Source organism: Crocodylus porosus, unplaced genomic scaffold, assembly GCF_001723895.1.
Source record: "Crocodylus porosus isolate Cpor-Errol unplaced genomic scaffold, CroPor_comp1, whole genome shotgun sequence".
In the NCBI taxonomy this organism is placed as follows: Eukaryota; Metazoa; Chordata; order Crocodylia; family Crocodylidae; genus Crocodylus; species Crocodylus porosus.
The window spans coordinates 30,332,624-30,352,343 of record NW_017728909.1 but is presented as its reverse complement, the minus strand read 5'-3'; the positions used below and the strand labels follow the sequence as shown (position 1 = coordinate 30,352,343).

The following is a 19,720-nucleotide window of genomic DNA, read 5'->3' as shown; positions in this document are numbered from 1 at the left end:
CTAATGCAAGCTTTTCTATCTTAAGGGTGCAATTGGATTCAGGTATCAGTTTAAATTCTGATTATAGGTAGCCTCCCTTTTCTTGCAGAATAGTGTTGTGACTGAAGGATTCCTTCCAGTTCTGAGGTTATTGCTTTTCCATTACACAATGTGATTTCTTTTGTTGTTTCTCCTTATTATCCCCAGAGAAATCTCTCTCACTGTCTTCTGTTGTTTTTCCTCTCATTCATAATGTACGCATTTACATTTTTCTGAAGCGGGGATACACCTTTTAAGGGTGTAGTTGGTTTCCTTTATCAAGCCTTGTCACTTTGTCATCTGCTCAAGGCACAAGCCAATGAAGTGACAGAACTTGACATCAGTGAGGTGATCTCAGCTGCTTTATCAACACATAAATGCATAGTAAAATTACAGGTTCTTCTAAGTTTTCCATAAGTGTCAGTTCTAACATCTCTAAGAATCTCTGAAGATTTAATTTTGTAAAGCTTGTGCTTTCATTTAGTCATCTTTTGAAGTGTCATTAAAGTCCTGCAAATGTGTAACATTATAGAAACCCTTTAAAAGTTGCTTTCATACCCCTGTGTCAGGGGGTCATGTGCCCCCCGACTCGAGAGACACCAGTCACCCATGCTGCCCGGTGCAGTAGTCTGGGAGCTGACCTTGTCTGTGAAGACTGAGGTGAAAAAAGCATTGAGTATTTCACCCTTTTCCACATCATGTCACAAAGCTGCCACCCCCAAATCAGTAAGGGCGTCATACTTTCCCTGATCCTCCTCCTGTTGCTGACACTTGTGAAGGGTAACAAGAAAGGTTTCTGCATCCCTTGCTGTCTGCAACTGCAATTGTGCTAGGCCTTCCTGATTTCATCCCCGCATGCCTGAGTAATACTTTTATACTCCTCCCTAGACGTTTCTCCAGTTTCCACTTCCTGTATGTTTCTTTGTTTTTGCTCATTGAAGAGTTCCCTGATAAACCAAGCTTGTCTTCTGCCGTACTTGCTAGTCTTCCTGTGTGTTGGGAAGGCTACACAGGCTTCCCATGTCCTCAGTACAGTTTCCCATGTCCTCAGTACAGTTTCTTTAAAGTACAACCCACTTTCCTGCACACCTTTCCCCATCAGACTGGCCTCCCAGGGGATCCTGCCCACCATTTCCCTGAGTGAGTCAATGTCTGCTTTTCTGAAGTCCAGGGTCCTTACTTCTAAAGTTCTGTTAGCCGCTTGAATCAAGCCTCATACACCTCATCCTCCTGTTTTGGTCTGTAGCACACATCCACCTCCTTATCACACTTGTTGCTCTCCCCTCTGACCCTAGCCCAGAGACTCTGAACAGGCCTATCTCTAGTTTCATACCGGAGCTCTGAGCAATCATACAGCTCTTTTACATAAAGAACAACTCCTCCTTTTCTCCCCTGCCCGTCCTTCCTGAAGTTTATACCCATCCATGACAGTGCTCTAGTCACGCAAATTATCCCAACACACACATTACTGCTATTCCAGTCACATCTGGAAGCCCTTGCACAGTCAAGGAACTACGTTCTTTCGGTTTGTTTCCCAAGCTCCGTGGGTTTGTGTACAGACATCTGAGGTCGCTAGTCGATTGCTCTACTTTCTCAGTAAGACTGAGAATGCCTTCCCTTTTGCCCCCTCCTGCTTGTGCTTCTTCCATTTTACCCATTTCCCCACTGACCTCAGGACTTTGTTCTCCATCCCCCGGTGAACCCATTTTAAAGCCCTCCTCAATGTTAGTAAGCCTCTGAAGCTGTTCTTCTCCCTTTTCATCAGGTGGATCCCATCTCTTTTCAGCAATCCTTCTTTTGGAACAAGATCCTGTGGTCCAAGAAGCCAGATCCCTACTGGTGACACCAAACCTGAAACTGGTTAAAGTGTCCTGCTTTCTGGTGGGTGTAACAAATAGATGCGTGACAGGAGTATGCTACTGAAGCTTTTCTAGTGGTGACTCCACCCTCCTGTTATGGGCCAACCACCTGCTTACTTGCCTGTCATGCCTTGACCTTAATTGATTAAATTGGTTGAGTAATTAGCAGGAGGCTGCCCAACTTTATGCACCCTGGTGCCAGGGGCGCTATCTGTGGCTCCTTTTCCTCCCCTACACCACAGCCCAAGCCTTACAGATGGTACTGATGTGGTTTTGACCTGGGCCCTGTTGTGACTTGGCCCTCTCCTCTGCCCCCTCACTTCCCACCTTGCTCTGGGACTGGGGTCAATGCACCCCAAATGCTGCACCCTCTCCAGCACCTAGGTCCCCATGCTCCCATGGAGCCCCTATAAGGCCTCCTCCAACCCCTAATAGCCTCACCCAGTCCTCTGGTTAAAACAGCAAACACAAAAACACAGAGCCCCTGACTATAACATAAAAAGCTAAGCCATCTAGCCAAACAATGTTCAGTCCCTAGCAGGAAAACACTCTAACCCCAGCAGTGACCAGAGGATGCTCAAGCCAAGCCCTAGCTCCTCCTCCCTCAGCCACCAGAGGGGAACTACCCTCCTGGCCTCCTGCCTGGGCTTATATGAGCCAGGCCCTGCCCCTTCCTATCAGCTGGCTCCCTGGCGGTTGTCCTGGCAACCAGCACCTGTTACCCTGGCTACCCTGGTAACTGACAGCTGGGCCTCCCTCTTCTTGCCACTAAGGGTCTCTCCGGAGCTGTTTTCTGCTCTCAGGTGCAGGGCACCTGAGGCCCTGCCACAAGATGTCATGAAACCTACTACTGCTGACTACTAAGGGAGCAACTTTGTGAGTGATATTTTGTAGCTCGCTGGCCCCCCTTTTATTCCCAGCACACTATCCTGGCAAGAGCAGGCCTTTTGGGTGTTGGCAGTCGTAGGTGGCATCTTTACCCTTTCTGTACCTGCCAGGAACCAATTTGTGGTTTTGAACCTGTTATATGCTGTTGAGATAAGACTAATACACACTTGCGGGCCTAGGGCACCCTATCTTGCATTTAACACACTTACAGGCCGCCATCACATGAAATATCCACCGTGTTATCAGCTCATTGGGCCTGGTGTTGTATGGCATCAACAGACTGGTACAGGCTGTGGTGGAACGATACACCCAGGATGGCTGCCGCGAGCCGGGGCAGTGATTCATAGATGTTAGGGGTTGGAAAGGACCTCACAAGATCGTCAGATCCAGCCCCTCCACACGTGGGCAGGAAAGATGACTGCCCATATTGCCCCAATCGCAGGGCATTGTGGCGACAGCTGTTTTCTGCCCTTGCACAAACTCAGTGCCAGGCAGCTGCCCAGCTACAGCCACGCGGCTGGTTGCAGTGCAGTGCAGAAGGTAGACGGGTGACAGCATTGCCTGCAAGGCCATGTCATGAGGGGAGCCCCACGTGCCAACCCCCATGTCCCCCATGCCAGGGTGGGGAGCGAGCCCGCTGCAGGCCCCCAAGCAGGGCAGGGGTACAACGGGCGCACGGCGGCGGTGGCGGATGGTCCCGGTCGAAGCCGGGCCGCGCGATGCTCTACAGCCTGGCTCCCGTCGCTAGGCAACCGCCTCCCGAACCCCGCGGGGACCTGCGGCCGCCCTACCGTCACCCGCCGTCGCCAGCGCGCCTCCCATTGGCCGCCGGGCCGCGGCGCCCTGCTCCCATTGAGCCGCCAGCCCCTGCGCCGCGCTGCCATTGGCGGGCCACACTCTGGCCATGTACGTCACTTTCTCACCCCATTCCCCCACCGCTTTCCTCCCCGCTCGGCCAGTGGTGGCGCCGCGCCGCGGGGGCGGGCCTCGCGCAGCGCCGCGGTGATTGGGCGTCCGAGCTGCAGCTCACGGCTCCCGCGGCCGCCGGGACTGCGGGGCCGGTTTAAAGGCGCCTCGGCCGCCTTGCGGCTTCATCCCCGGGGCGGAGCGCACGTGCGGAGCGAGCAGTAGCGGGACCAGGACCGGGAACCATCGCCTCGGACAGGTGCGGGGCGGTGCAGTGCACGTGGTCGGGGCGCTCAGAGCCGGAGCGCGTCCTCCTGCCAGGGAGTGTACGTGTGCTGAGGGCGGGCGGGCGAGGGGTACTCGGGGAGAGGCAAGGTGTCTTAGGGCGTCTCTCGCTGGAGGGGAACGGGTCCAGTCAAAGATCGCCCTAAGACATCTTGGTTACAGAAAGGGCTCTTCAGGGAGGCTGCCCAAAAGCGTTAAAGCCGTCGTCTTGTAAGGAAAAAATGTTTTGTGTCTTCGCTTGTTGTGTGGCAAGTCATTCATTTCTCGTGCCCCGTGAGCCTTCCTTTCTTGCATGAAAGAAGAATGGACAGGAGGTTTTTCATTGCCTTTTCTAGTCTTTGGTGCATTATCTTTCTTGCGTAGCTGATACATTTTTAAATAGCTGAAAACAAAAAGCAAATCTGCAACAGTGCTTAAATTCACTGAGGGCTTCAGACAAATTGCAGCATTTGGTGGAAAATCTTGCTACTGGCATCTTGCAACCATGGCAGGAATCATCAAGAGGGCTGCTGTGTATGGCGTGTCTCCTAGAGGCTTTTTAAAGAGACACAAAGTGAAGTCATTCCTCATTGCTTGTATTTTATGTAATCAGTGCTATGGTTTTTATAATACCAAGCTCTTGCTAACTGCGCTCTCATTTTGACTCTGACTTCTACACATCAGCCATCTTCACATCTTCCCTTGGTAAAACTTGAGTGAGATTTGGACAAGAGGTCAAAACCCATCCCTTTTCCCACCTCTTCAAGCAGTTCCTTTGCTGTAACAACTAGGTTTCCTTGGTACAGCTTGTGTGTCACTTGTCCTGGGTCAGGCATCTTGAATGATATATGACTTGATGTGAAAATGGCAAGGGAGCTGTTGTGAGTATTTATGGTGAATCGCCTGTATGTGGGTAGCATCAGCAGGACATCATAGAAATAGTTTCCCTTACAACCTTTTTACAGAGATGGAAACCCTGGCTAAACTAATAAAACACTTTAAAGATGCTTGCTGTATGAAATACATTTTTTTTTAATAGAAGAGCTTATTAGATCTTAGAACTAGGGAACTTTAAATACCAGATGGTCTAGTAGCATGGAAGAGGTAGGCCTTCAGAGCTGCTAATCCAGTGCAGGAGGAGTGCAGTCTCCTTTCATGCAGCACTGTTAATATAACAGCCCTGGTTCAGCCCCCAGCAGCTAAATAGAACCTAATTAATTTTCATCAGGATTCCAAATCCTTTTGGATACTGACGATCAAGCTTTCCTGAGAGCTAATATGGCTGCCAGCTTAGCAGAAGCCATCGCTTTACCAGTTGGTATGTCGGGCATCTTATGCACGATCTTAACAAGATCTGCATTAAGATGACATGAAGATGCCATGGGCTAGACCTAATAAATGACTTGGGCCCCTACAAGTTAGGAGCTTGGAGCACAGTGGCATTGACAGACCTGTGGTATGAACCTAGACTTCCTATACAATACATGGAAAGAGTTGGGCTCTTCAAATGGGATCCAAAACTGTTCAGGTGACAAAACATAGAGCTGCTTAAAGCTCAACCAGGCAGCTCTTAGAGCTTCCTACCAGCTAGCTGTAAAGGGTAGAGATGTAGAAATATGAAATCCAGCATCTCTGTGGGGCTTAAGTGCCTCATTTTCTGGACTGCCAGAAGGTATATCTGTCAGCTTGGTGTCATATTTCATGCAGAAACTACCATCTCTATCTTACAGAAAGGCAAGGGTTCCCACAGCTGGGGCTGGAACCTGGGACCCTCACTCTGACTCCCCCCCCCCAGTTGCCATCACAGTTCCGCTACAGAGTCACTTTCTGTCCTTGGCCTAGTGACTTTTCTGTCCAGTGGCACCGCTTCCACAGGAGGGCTGGAGAGCACTCCCCCCAGAATAGCTGGTGGGCTGGTGATTGCAGCACAGGGAGAGGTGAGAGATGCAGGCCTGAACCACCTTTAGCCAGAAGAGGAAACTCTGGAGATGGATCTTCCAGTAACTTGTGTGGTGTTTACAACATTTGATTGTCAAAGCCTGGGCTCCAGATGGCAGTTAAGAGGGCATCAGTAACACCACTTTTATTTATTTATTTATTTATTTTTTCTTCAATAGGGAATCTGATGCTGTGCACTAGACCATGCTTACTGGCTTCACTTCCTCAGGGGGCTTGGACAGAGAGATGCTTAATTTCTGGATCCTTTCTGGATTTAGGCATTAAGTAGATGCCAACTGGCTTAGGCCTGTCAAGATTGGGGTAGTTTTGGGCACATACAAAGGCACCTGAGGAACTTTTTAAAGTCTGAATAAAATACTGGATTTAAGCTTTTTGAGGGTTGGGCAGCAGCCAAGCAGAGGGGTTTGTGTTTTCAGTTGCGCTTCAGGACTAAGCACTTTGTTGGCACCCAAAACTGCAACCAGCTCCAGTGTTTCCTTTTGAGGGAGATGCTACTTCTCTGCTTTTGTTTGTTGTAATATGACATAAATGTCCTACTACTCATTACTGTTCAGACCTAATCTCTTTTGAGTCTTCAGAACAAGAACTGACTGTCTTATTGTACAAGCATCATTCAAACTACTGTAAATCTATAAACACCCACCCTTCACTTAAAGAAAGCTGGGGCAGTTAGATTAAACTAAGAGGTGAAAAGCTGCACTTGTCCTACCTACATACTAACCGTGCCTGTGAGGAAATCTGGTTGTTTTTTTTTTTGTTCTGTGGTTGGCCTTGCATTGAAGTGAACCTCTCGTGGGCACTGCAATGCGACTGTTCATCAGAAAAGTCTGAGTCCAGCCCTATTGCAAAAGTCAACACGTGACCCAAGTATTTGCAGCCTGTTTTGCAAACACTGAAGGCTGAATGAACCATGTGCATCTGAAGCCAGCTTTCTCCCGCCCCCCCCCCCCCCCCCTCCCAGGCACTGTGCTTGGCAGCTTAAACTGTGATTCAGCTCCTGCAGAGACACCAGGCTGGACTGGGAGTCTGCAGCCCTCCTTTGTGTTGGGCAAAAAGGGCCCTGCCAGGGGTGGATGAAAACTGCCCAGAAACCAGTGCACTTTTCAAGCACTAATTTGATAGTTGCTCAGCTCCTTTTACAGCAGGGCAGCCATCTTTATCCCGTGGTAATTTCTTTGCAAGTGCAAATTGGCCCCGGATAAAGTGACACGTGCATCCATGACAGTTACACCGCGCAGTCAGTGCGAGGCCAGCAGAGACCCCGCTCCCCTCCGTCCCTCACGGCTTGCAAGGAGGCTTCCAGCGGCGGAGGCTGAGCTGCCCAGGGGCCCCCGGCACCAGTCAAGCCTGTTTAAACCTGACAATTGCGGCAGCCCTCGGGCCCCGCCCCGCCGCCAAGGAAGGCGCTGCCAGGGACTGGCGAGGCGGACTGTGCATGCGCAGCCTGGCCGGTCAAGGTGACAGCGGGGTGGGGGCGGGGCGCGAGAGGCTGTCGCCCATGCGCACGGGCGCGGCTCGGCGCCGTGAGGCGATGGGATTCCGCAACGTGTGAGTGAACCCGCTGGGTCCCCGTACCCCTCGCCCCTCCCCCGGGGCCTCGTTTTGACCCGCCGCCCACAGGCTGTGTGCCGGGGCAGTTGTCTCCCGCCCGGGTGCGGCTCGCGGGGCTGGGCCGGGCCGGGCCGCAGGGGCCGAGGGAGGCTCGGGTAAGAGGTTGCGTCGGAAGAGGGCGGGGAGCAGCGGCCCTGAGCGTGGGGATCAATTTAATCCTTGAATTTAGGAACATAAGTAAAATGAGCGGTGGGGTTTTTTTGTTTTTAACTTCAGCCTGACGGTATGGGGTCAACTTTAAAATGTTGCTGATTTCTGCTAATTTTACCTTTCAAAAAAAAGCTTAGAAGTAAATGATGAAGAAAAGGCATTTAAAATGCCGGTGCTGAGAAGGGGTTATAGTTATAACTTTATTTAATTTTTTATCGGGCAAAAAAAGAGCTGAAAGCTGAATTCTCTGAGGCCGTCAGGGTGGTTCACGTGTCATTTGCAAAACAGGTTTAGTCCCAAAGACGAAAACCCCTATCTCATTTGAAAGAGGCTTTGATGGTATAAGATCTTTGTCTGGAAACCAGTAACTTAGTGTTAAAATGAAAAGTGATTTGGATTTCCTCTACCTTAAGAAGGTATTAGATGAAATTTTCTACACATACCCAAAATAGTGCCTGACTTGAAGGAAATTCAGTGATTTTGAAGGTCCAAACCCCGTGGAGTATGTTTGGGCACTTTAGCGTCCTCGTTTGTAGGAGTTCGAAGTACCAAGCAGCATTTTTAGTTACAAAGACAGAATGGGTTATTTGCTTATCACTTTTGCATTTGAGGTTGTCCTCGTGGATAGAGCACACTCATGTGGCCTTTGATTTTGTGTCTGTGTCTGCTTAGATGAATGTTTTAAACATGAAACTTGGAGGGCTTTTAAAAAAGACTATATAGCATTTCAAAGTCAACTAATGGACAACAGTTTAAAAAAAAGTGTGTCCATTATAAAGAAGGAAATAATGACTAAACATAACAATAAAAAATCATATTCAGATTAAAAATCATTTTTGACATATGCACATTTAAAAGCTGAATGAATATAAATAACACACAATGGCATACCCTCCTAACAAAGACAAAAGCACTCCTGCTTGCTATGAGAGAATAACATGTAGCAAACTGCTGGATGGAATATATAGGAATTTAAAACGTGAAGTGGATGTCCAACGTGAATGTGCCCAGATAACTTATATTTTGTTGGTCTTTTTTCCCCTTCTTAAGTTCAAACACCATGCCTGGGTCTCTTCCTGTAAATGCTGAAGCCTGTTGGCCAAAAGATGTTGGAATTGTTGCCCTGGAGATCTATTTCCCATCTCAGTATGTTGACCAGACAGAATTGGAAAAATTTGATGGTGTGGATGCTGGGAAATACACCATTGGCTTGGGCCAGTCAAAGATGGGTTTCTGCTCTGATAGAGAGGATATCAATTCTCTCTGCTTGACTGTGGTGCAGAAGCTCATGGAGAGGAATAGTCTCTCCTATGACTGCATTGGGCGACTGGAAGTTGGAACAGAGACAATCATTGACAAATCGAAATCTGTAAAGACTGTTCTGATGCAACTCTTTGAAGAATCTGGTAATACAGATGTAGAAGGGATCGACACAACGAATGCATGCTATGGAGGCACTGCTGCTCTCTTTAATGCTGTTAACTGGATTGAGTCCAGTTCTTGGGATGGTAAGTATGCCTCTTGGCAGTAAGCAAGGATATAGCTTTCCAAGTATCCAAATAACTATGAAGTGATTATTTAACCACATCAAGTACACATTGCAAAGTGTGGGATTTACACACCAAGCCTTTCAACAAGCTGAGGCCTATTTACTAATAGTGTCTTTGAGAGTAACCTAAATGAGCACGTGGCTGATCTGTATCTCCACAGAAATCTAAATTTAGAATATACATTATAGCGATGGAAAGTGATACTGAGACAGATGCACTGTTTCTTGCAAACCTGCATGGTATATTCCAAGAAGGGTTAAAGTAGAAACAAACTTGAAAAACTCTCAATGTATTAAAAGATTCTTATTCCTTCAGCCATCTATTCTGTAAGGCAAAGCTATAAGAACTGCTGGCTGATATTATAGTATAGTATCCATGAGGTTCCTTTTCACAAGATTCCTGTTTCTCTTCTTTTACAGGGCGCTATGCACTTGTTGTTGCTGGAGACATAGCTGTATATGCCACTGGAAATGCTAGACCAACAGGCGGAGCTGGTGCTGTTGCTATGCTAGTTGGTCCAAATGCTCCTTTAATTTTTGAGAGAGGTTAGTCTTAGCTTAGCTTAGTGTTTAGAACAAACACTATTTATAAGGATACTGAATTTTCTCTGAACTCAGAAGCATGTGCCTGCTACTCCTGGATGCCCAGCCCTGCTGCTAGCATTTTCCCTGGCCCCCAGAGAGCTAGCTTCCTTCTTAGCCATGTTGTTATAATTCACACTTTCCATCTCTTGGCTCTGGGCTGGCTGCTTATTTCCCTCAGTGGAATTCAGCTCGGGTAGGATAAGGAGGTGCTTCTGCCTGCCTTCCCTTGGGGCTTTTTCCAGTGCAAAAAAAGAACTGTACTGGCTAGGGCTTGTCAACATCACTTCTGTTTGCAAGAGGAGGCCTTTTGGCCATTCTTCAGCATTTCCAGCTCCCACTGAACTGGGGAGTGAGATCAGTTGTTATCAAAGTAGCATAAAAGTGCAGCATGTTACCACCAATAAGCTCTTCAGCCAGTCTCACTTTTTTTAGTTGTTTGCAACTGACTTTGGGCAAGGTATATTTCACTAGGCATATGAAATGATGGAAGAAATTGATTCCTTTAATCTTTCATCAATTTATTTTAAAACAGGATTGCGTGGGACCCATATGCAGCATGCCTATGACTTTTACAAACCGGATATGGTGTCTGAATACCCTGTAGTTGATGGGAAACTATCTATACAATGCTACCTCAGTGCATTGGATCGCTGCTATTCTGTTTACCGCAACAAGATCCGAGCTAAGTGGCAAAAGGGTATGTTTTTATTATCAAATCTTGCTTCCAGGCCCTGGTGATATAAAATGGATCTGTCAGATCTTGGAGTGAGAACGTGATTTCTGAATGCCAGACACAAAATACAGGCATTTAATGTAAGGACTACTCGTAGATACATGTGTAAGAAGCCAGATTTTGCTCATTTCAGTTTGTTGTGGAGAAAAATTTTGGAAGTGCACATTTAGGGACCGTCTTGCTTTTGCCTTGAGGGTGAAGGTAACAGATTTTGGCAAAGCAGCAGCCTCGTTCTAATTTTCAGAGTGTGATACCTTGCTTTTAAGGGGTTGTGCACGTTTATCTTGTGTTAATCTGTTCTTTAATTCAGAACCGTCAAAGTTTCATTTTTTAGTAATTGTTCAGAATCAATGGATTCATTAAACCTGGTCTCATCTTCAAAGCTGTGCTGATGAAATTTAGATACATATTTAACTAGCTTCTTAGTCTGGTGCTTTCTGAGTACTGTTATTCTTAAATAATAGCTTGATTGCAAATGTTGCTTCAAAAATAGGAAATGTTTGCATTTGGCACATATAAAGGACTTTTCTGTAATGACTTCACTTTGAAACAAATTACTATATGTATAGTAACTGGTGAGCAGAGTTTAGGGCTTTGCAATATGGCTTTTTTTAATGTGAGCACTATCTATGTGTGGCAGTGTTAAGATTTTTGGACTTTCTCCTATTCCAGAAGGAACTGACAGAGACTTTACCTTGAATGACTTTGGATTCATGATCTTCCATTCGCCATACTGTAAACTTGTACAGAAATCTGTGGCCCGACTGCTGTTGAATGACTTTCTTAGCAACCAGAATCCACAGATAACAAATAGTATCTATAATGGGCTGGAAGCTTTCAGGTGTGTTGCTGCTATCTGTTTTTTGAACTAAGGAAGAAAGAAGTATCCTACCTGTTTTTTCCTTCTTTCATCTGCATACCAACGTTTTCTAAATGCTTTTTTTTTTTTTTTTAATAGGGATGTAAAACTGGAAGATACATACTTTGACAGAGATGTAGAGAAAGCCTTTATGAAAGCTAGTTCTGAGCTCTTTAATCAGAAAACTAAAGCTTCTCTGCTTGTGTCTAATCAGAATGGAAATATGTATACCCCCTCAGTCTATGGTTGCCTCACTTCTCTTCTAGCTCAGTAAGTATAGAGTCAGAAATATAAGTAGTTGTTAACTGTTAACTCCTGAAAAGGTTTGGGAGGGTAACTTTTGGTCATAGCAGTCCAGCTGAAAACCCACTTGGCATGAAAATTAGAGGTGCACCGATTTTTATATTGGTCCAATATCAGATTGGTACCAATATAAAGAAAATTGGCTGAAGTGGCTGATAACTTGGTTGAATAATGCCTGTGCATGTGTGCAGCCACAGTGCAGCACGCATGCAGAGAGGAGTTGAGCCCAGCAGCGTGCAGATAGTAAGTTCGTTGTGATGAAAGGGGAAGGAGGAGAGAAGTGTGGGGGGTGCAAATCAAGGACTCCTGCAGTAAGGGGGAAGGTGCGCTGCCCAGCTGGAGTGGGGCGGGGCACGGGACCCAGGACGGAGCTGTGACTTGTGGGTGAGGGGCACCTGCCACTGTTGTGTGCGCCCTGGGAGGGCATGGGGCTGAGGCATGTTTTGCTGGATCAGTGCAGGGCAGGGGCGGGCAGGCTAGACTCCAGACCTGCACTGGGTACTTCTTGGCAGGGGTTGGGCAGCCGCGGCACTAGGATGAGGCTATGAAGGGGGCTGCAGCCACCCCAAACTTCACCATAGCCCCACCTGTCCTCCCCAGTAGCGCCACTTCCAGTACCGCCACCACCCGCCTGGTGCAGCCCTGGCTCTTCCTGGCATGTGGGTGGAGGTGGGGGTTCAACCAGGGCTGTGCTGGGTGGGTGGTGGGGCTACAGCAAGACTTGGGGTGCCTGCAGCCCCCTTCTAGTGCTGCTGCTGCTGCTGCCTGCCCTAAGCCCAGCCCTTGCCGGGAAGAGTCCAGCACAGTCCCAGCTCTAGTCTGCAGCTGCAGCCTGCCCCGCCCTGCCGTGCACAGATCCAGGGGCACACAGATCCCTGCATCGCTTTCTGCACCCCCCATGCCCTTACAGGTGTATGCAGCAATGGGTGCTGCCCCCTCCCTCCTTTGAGCTCCTGCTCCGTCCTGCACCCTGACTGGGCTGCCTCTCGGTGAACATTGCCATTCTCCAATTGACATTACAATGGAGAACATTAAGATACCTCTATGAGGTGGGAAATTTAATAAAAATGAGGGTGGGGTAGGAAAGGAAAAGGGATTAAATGTTAGTTAACTTTCACTGTACAGTAATCCTTAATTACTGGAGCATGGAAACCTGCTTTAAACTCCTTGAAAGGCTTTGTTTTAATAGTCCCCAGCCCCTTACCTCCCCTGTGTGGGGCATTGATCTGCCCCCCCACGCCCCTTCCCTCCCCTCTTTCCTTCCACAGCACCGGACTTACCAGCTGGAGGTAGCTCTATTGGAAATTGGATCAGTATCGGCCAATATGCCTCCTTAAGTATTGGCTATTGGTATTGGCCCCACAAATCTCTATCAGTGCACCCCTCATGAAAATCATTTTGCTTTAGTAAGCCAAAACACAGAAGCTCACTTTAGCCAAATGTTTTTTGTATGTATGCAGTTGTTGTAGGAAAGCAAGTTTCATAGATGTTAGGGTCGGAAGGGATCTTTTAGATCATCAAGTCTGACCCCCTACCTTAGGCAGGAATGAGTACTGGGGTCAGATGACCCTAGCCAGGTGTCAGTCCTCTGGGTGCTAGGGCTGTCCTAATAGTTGCCTTGCACAAGGTGATCGTACTGGAACTTCGCAATAAATTAATAATATGCTTGTATGGAGTATCCACATCAAATGGATCAGTACTTGGCCTCATGGGGGCGTGTTTCTGTGTGTTGAGGAATTGGCAAAACATTTTACACCATTCATGTAAAAAGACCTGAAAAGATGCTTGTGGTGGCTAAAGATTAGAAGACTTTTCCCTCTCACCATTTATTACAGGAGGACTGAGAAGGTGATGTACAATGATCAGCTTAATCCCTAGTATTTATTTTCTGTCAGCATTTTCTTCACAGACAAATCGCATCTAGACAGACTAAGAAGTCATAGAGTAGCCTGAAAATTGGAAAAACCTTGCTTTAAACTCTAACATTTTGGGCATTAACTTATTTTGCTTAAGTTGGTCTGAGTGTAACTGCCACGTCTGGATTTGTTTTGAAGGCTACTGTTCATATCGCATGATGAATTGCCATAGCTCTGTGTGAAAGGTTTGGAAGAGTCCTGCCCCAAGACCTGTAGTTTAATGAGAGGAATGCAGTGTGTAGGTGCTTTACATTGATCACTTGTCACAGTCATAAGAGGTTGGGAGTGTTCTGGTTTTTTGATGTTATAAGAACTCTGATTGTATGCAACCTGCCTTGATCCAAAAAGCTACATCATGGAAGCTAGATATCACTCAACTACTTTAAAACTGGCCCTTGATCTTGGCTTTTTCATTAACAACTGTTACTTGATTGGCAGGTTCTCCCCCCAGCAGTTAGCTGGACAGAGGATTGGTGTGTTCTCCTATGGTTCTGGATTTGCTGCCACCTTGTACTCTATTAGAATTACACAGGATGCCACACCTGGTAAGTTAACTTGGATATAGTCAGTCTCTCTGTCTCTCCCTGATGTACGTGGTTTTGCAGCAGACAGGCTAGCATTGATCGGACTAATTCTTCATTGTTAGGTGAGAATAAAACCCAAGATGCTGTTTTGCCATGTTTTAATCCTTAAAAGGCTAATTTCGTAGCTCATTCTTCTAGCACATTGATTCAATTAGAGGACATACACTGACTGTCCTTCAGTGATTGTGTAATCCAGACAATAGCATATTCACATGCTTTTGAAATGCAGCCACAGTCTTCAGAGCAGTTGTATTGCCTGACTTAGAGGTTTTATATTGCAGGTTCTTCTCTGGATAAAATAACTGCCAGCCTTTCTGATCTGCAAACAAGACTTGACTCACGAAAGTGTATTGCACCAGATGTCTTTGCTGAAAACATGAAGATTAGGCAGGAAACTCATCACTTGGGTAAGATTTTAAGTAAATGTAATTCACATTGTGAGTAACAAAGTGAACTTCTGATCCTATAAATGAATCTGCCTAGGCCCACTCATATATTCAACTGCAGAGGGAGCTAAGAATAAAGGAAGTCCTTATCTTATGCAAAACTAGGAAACTTAGGTCTTAATATGCTTTCCTAGCACAGATAAAGTGATGGCACATCCTTGTATCTTGGTACACGTGCTTTTCTGGTATAGATGCAGTTTAGAAGGGGACAGTGGAAAGATCTTTTGTGATGTAACTTTTATTTTTATTAATATATTTAATGTTGTATTATCTACTGGCTTCTCTTTAGCCAACTATATTCCACAGTGTTCAGTAGATGATCTCTTTGAGGGGACATGGTACCTAGTACGAGTGGATGAAAAACACCGAAGAACTTATGCACGGCGCCCATTGCTTGGTGATGGCCCTTTGGAAGCAGGAATTGATGTTGTCCATTCAGGAATTGTTCACGAAGTAAGAATGCTGCACTTCTTTAATGCTTAAAGCAAGTGACCATAGCATTTGTGCAGGCTTGTTTGATGCAAAGGAGGAACAGGAGTTGACAGGCTATGACCTGTTCTGTTAAAACAGAGAAAATAAGAGCCAGTAATGAAAATGTAAACTGTAAATGTAAAAATGTAGGCCTATTCTCACATTAAAGTTTGCAGAAACAGCCAGTTAAACTTGGACCATACTATTATGCAACCAGCGTTTGGGATGAGAGAAAGCTGGGATTTGGGGAAGGAAGCATGTTATTCAAATGGAAATTCATTTGACACAAAAATCACATACATGATTTTTATTATGTTTGTTTCTTTGTTTTTTAGCACATCCCAAGCCCTGCTAAGAAAGTGCCAAGAATCCCTGCAGCAACAGAACCTGAAGGTGTTACTGTTGCCATTTCCAATGGAGAACATTAAGATACCTCTATGAGGTGGGGAATTAATAAAAATGAGGGTGGGGTGGGAAAGGAAAAGGGATTAAATATTAGTTAATTTTCACTGTACAGTAATCCTTAATTACTGGAGCATGGAAAACTGCTTTAAACTCCTTGAAAGGCTTTGTTTTAATGTGGTTTGCTGACACTTCATGCAATGGTTTCGTAACACTAAAGCATGAATGTATTGTGGAGTGGGGCATGCCAAGGGCTCTGAACTTGGTCTCTAAGAAAAGTGGTTCTGAAATGGGTGAGAGTCTTGTACTTGTACCAAGGAAATGGGAATTCTGCCTTCAAAGCAGTTTGAGACTTTGAAGCAAAACTAAAGCCCCCTCCAAAGTCTGACCAAAAATAATTTTGACCTGTAAGCTGCACTGTTTTAATGTTAGGGTGCTTGTGTTGCCTTGTCTGAATATTTAGCACCCAAAAGGGATAGGGGCTGCAGAGTCCTTGTTCAAGGTGCTGTTAATGGACTAGAGTTGCTTTCCAGTTAGTTCAGTCAGATGGATTAAGTTGTGATGTTTTAAAAATCCATTATTGTCCACATCCTGGTGTCCGTATTCCATCATTCTAATCGCACTATAGACCCTAGTACCACACACAACTTTACATAGCAGGTTTTGGCAGAACAGGGAGAAAAGGGCATCTGTTCAAAATAAAGGGTTTAATTTCCCATGTTATCTAACCAAGCTGGCACTTTTTTCAGGCATGTTGAATGCACTTTTCTAAAAGACTTAAGGATTTGAAACAACATAATTCTAGCATCCAATTCATAAATACTATCAGAACCTATTTTAACTGGCAGACCAAGAAAGGAAAAAAAATGACAATTTTTCCCTAACTTTGGTCTCTTGCTTTTCTTGTGTGTGTGTATGAATTTTCTTACTGAATTGTGATTTGGGATTGGCTTCCTGTTTCAAGCTCTTTATTTGTTATACAGCTATAAACTATTGCAGGAATACCATGATTTTCTTCAACTTGCAAGCTAAGACTTGTTTGGTATGCAAGGAGGAAACCTACAAAGCTAATGAGGAGTCCATTTGGGCAGCTTTTGCAGGCCCAGACTGGAGGAGAACTCTGAGGAGAGCTTTGCTAGCTTGTAAAATATATTTAAACTGAGCTAATGGATAGAACTAAGTCTTGTTAACTTCTGTTTCACTGTCCAATTCTGCCAAGGTTCATTGTCTAACATAACTTTGCAGAAATGACAAAATGTGTATCAAGATACAAAATGCAGACTTCTGGTGTAATGTAGTGTTTGTATAATCTATTGTATGTCTGTCACTTGTTCGGCTTTGATAACATTTTGGATTTGTACAGTTAAGAGTTGCTAAAATAGTATTGTTTACTATGAACTCATGGAGGTCAATGGCCTAAGATCTTCCACCAAAATTGATGGAAGAATAATGCATGGAGATTTTATTGTGCAAGTGTTTGGGCTTTAAGTTTCATGAAAGCAAGTTGATGTGGTACAAGAAAATAAGTCTGTTCTAGAACAAAGTCTGTTGCTGGCAATGGACAGTCCAAGAACTACTGGCACAAAAAATTAACCTCATAAACCTTGCTAACACTGAAGAAGATTCTTTGTAAAATAAAGTTTTAGAGATATGGCACACGTTTGGATACTGAATTGTTCGGGACTTTCAGTGGACTAGGATAAATGAAGGTTTAAAAGTACAAGTCCACAAACTGGGGGTCTTCTGGTACAAGTACCTTTTCTCTTAAAATAGTCCTGTTTATAAAGCTGAAGAGGCAAGTAAACTGAAATACGTAGATTCTAGGGTGTACTTTGCAGTATAGCAATCCTGCTTTTGAAAACCCAGCAATATATTTTCCCTGTTCCAGTCCTTTAGTTACCTTACCTGAAGGAATGATGGTTTCTGTGTGCCAGTGTGATGATTTTAAGAGTTCCATTTCATCGGTGTACAGTCATTGGTGAAACATCTCTTCCATTTGCACTTAAACAGAGTGCTGGAAGGGGAAAAGGAAAATAGACCATATCTGGTGACAGCAGAAGGTTGGGCTATTCTATTCGTTCTGTCTTTTTATTTAGGGTCTTCAGAGTGCAGCCATTTCATAACAGGGCACAAAGCAACTGGATTAAATAAAGCAAGGAGGAATGTATTGGAGACTGCTGCCTAGGTACCAAAAAAATCCTGCTTAGGTGTTTTTTTGTGGCTTGTAGTAGTTTGATATCAAAATAGTTTCAGGTTACTGTGCCTGCCTCTTGCTGAGGTAGCAACTAATATTAGAAGCACTAGTCTGTGGTGCACTCATGTCTTAATAAGATGTGTTTGCTCAGGGCTTTTGCAGTGCAGCAGCATTGGACTTCTTAGATGACATGTGTTGAAGTAGGAAAATGTCAGGTGAGAGATGTGTGAAGTCAGGGTGTTCTTGTAATATCCCTTGTCTGTGGCTGGAGTAGGTTTGGGTAGCAAATAGTTTTCAGCTCAAGAAGCTTCAGATGTTTTATTAACGCCTTTATTCATTCAAGAGACCAGTAGATGGCAGTACAACTCATCATACAAGATGGTTTGTGACTGCTAAGGGCTACTTGCAGGGTATGAACTTGTGATGGGATTTGCTACAGCTAGATAAATCGGAGAAAGTGCTGAGGTTTTTCAAGGGTGTAGGTTTTTCAAAGTGCTGAACCTGGACTTAGGAGCACAAAGAGAGGGGGTAGAGGTAAGGGAGGTTGATAGCTCTGTTTATATCAGTCAAGGTATAAATGTTTAACAGTGAAGTCCTAATATACAGCTATTTATAAATTATTCTAGGGTTAAGTGCCCAGCTGTAGGTTCTTTACGAGTAAACATACACTACTGTTCAGTTTTTTTTGATTTTTTTTGTGTCTTCCTGTACAGTGGTGACCTGAACCTAAAGTAGCTACCCTTTTCCCCGTGTAAAGTACAGATCTGCTCCATTTTTATTAAAAAAGACACCTTTGCTAAGCAATATTTAGTTCTTATACAATCAGCTGGGCTATTTTTAAATGTGAACAGTCATGGGGACAAGATGCTGGCATAAATAAGTCTGTTAGAAGTCAGAGTAAGGATGCCTATCCTCTGGTGGGAATAACACATTTGCAAATAAAGGCATCATTTTCAGTTTATTTAAAAATTAAAAAAATGTAACAGCAGAATTTACTGTGAAAAATGAGTAAAACCCCTCTGTTAAACACTAAATGTAAAGCCTGCAACGCACTCTATAAAATAGAACACAGCTTGGACGTGTGTCTGAAGCCATGATATGACCCCCTTTTTAAGTCCTGCTCCTTGGGGTCTGGTTGTGTGACAAGTGGAACACACTCCAGTGCCCTCTTCTTTTGTACTCTGTGCAGAACTATTCTGTAGATACCAGTTATTGAGCTGCGAGCATCCTTTCTCCGGTTATTTTGAATATGTTCTTGTGTGATTCCCAACTCCTCTAAAATACTTTTCACTTCAGTTTCCTCCTCTTTGAGTGTATTGGTCTCTGACAAATACTTTGGATCCAGTTTAAATGGTTCCAGTGGTTGTGGATACCATATCCCTTGCATCCATTCACTACTCATAATAAGTTGAATGGAGTATCGTTCACTCGGCACTGGTTGAAGGACTCCTTGAATTAGTTTCTGGCAAGGTTCTGAAAGGGATGGGGGCAAACTGTACATTCCATCAAGAATACACTTCTTCAGTCTGGCCACTGTGTCTGCTCGAAATGGCATGGTACCAGTCGTCATAAAATACAGGAGGATGCCTAGCGCCCAGATGTCTACATAAACACCAACGTAGTTTTCATCTCGGAAGAGTTCTGGAGCAGCATAAGGAGGAGAGCCGCAGAAAGTGTTGAGAGTTTCTTCTCTCTTACTTATTGTGCTGAAGCCAAAGTCTCCCACTTTCACGCAAGTATTACTGGTATAGAATACGTTTTCTGCTTTCAGATCCCGGTGAATGATACTGTTCTCATGCTGTTGAACAAAGCAGGACAGTTCAGTATTAATTTAGGTACAGGAAGGCTTTTCCCAGTTTTTCTTCTGTATGCCCTGAGGTACAGAAGTTGTTTGCCATGATAAAGACTTTGCCAGCAGTTACTGTACTGTGGGTCTCAGCTACTGTTGTCTTCCCCTCCCTGCAAGTGTGAGGGCACCTTTAGCAGCCAAAGAGGGGCAGGAAAATGCAGGTTTGCACAAACA

General features: G+C 45.1%; 2 protein-coding genes across 6 annotated transcripts in view; one reads left to right on the top strand and one right to left on the bottom strand.

Moving 5' to 3' along the window:
• Positions 1–3,823: 3,823 nt before the first annotated feature.
• Positions 3,824–19,720, top strand: part of HMGCS1 (3-hydroxy-3-methylglutaryl-CoA synthase 1) — a 22,563-nt gene continuing 6,666 nt past the window's right edge. Inside the window, exons 1-11 of one of the 5 annotated variants that reach the window (XM_019532017.1) lie at positions 7,380–7,442; positions 8,706–9,163; positions 9,625–9,750; positions 10,322–10,486; positions 11,195–11,363; positions 11,481–11,651; positions 14,039–14,145; positions 14,466–14,591; positions 14,920–15,083; positions 15,437–15,543; positions 17,600–18,775. In XM_019532017.1, coding sequence (XP_019387562.1) covers positions 7,393–7,442; positions 8,706–9,163; positions 9,625–9,750; positions 10,322–10,486; positions 11,195–11,363; positions 11,481–11,651; positions 14,039–14,145; positions 14,466–14,591; positions 14,920–15,083; positions 15,437–15,529 — 1,629 coding nt within the window. In that variant the 5' untranslated portion in view covers positions 7,380–7,392 and the 3' untranslated portion in view covers positions 15,530–15,543; positions 17,600–18,775. Of the gene's footprint in view, positions 3,931–7,379; positions 7,443–7,516; positions 7,601–8,705; positions 9,164–9,624; positions 9,751–10,321; positions 10,487–11,194; positions 11,364–11,480; positions 11,652–14,038; positions 14,146–14,465; positions 14,592–14,919; positions 15,084–15,436; positions 17,158–17,599; positions 18,776–19,720 lie in introns of those variants that run through there. The other 4 variants (XM_019532018.1, XM_019532016.1, XM_019532015.1 and 1 more) reach the window with 4 other exon arrangements.
• Positions 16,838–19,720, bottom strand: part of NIM1K (NIM1 serine/threonine protein kinase) — a 15,321-nt gene continuing 12,438 nt past the window's right edge. Inside the window, exon 3 of the mRNA XM_019532020.1 lies at positions 16,838–19,495. Within this exon, the coding sequence (XP_019387565.1) occupies positions 18,752–19,495 (744 nt within the window). The 3' untranslated portion in view covers positions 16,838–18,751. The remainder of the gene's footprint in view (positions 19,496–19,720) is intronic.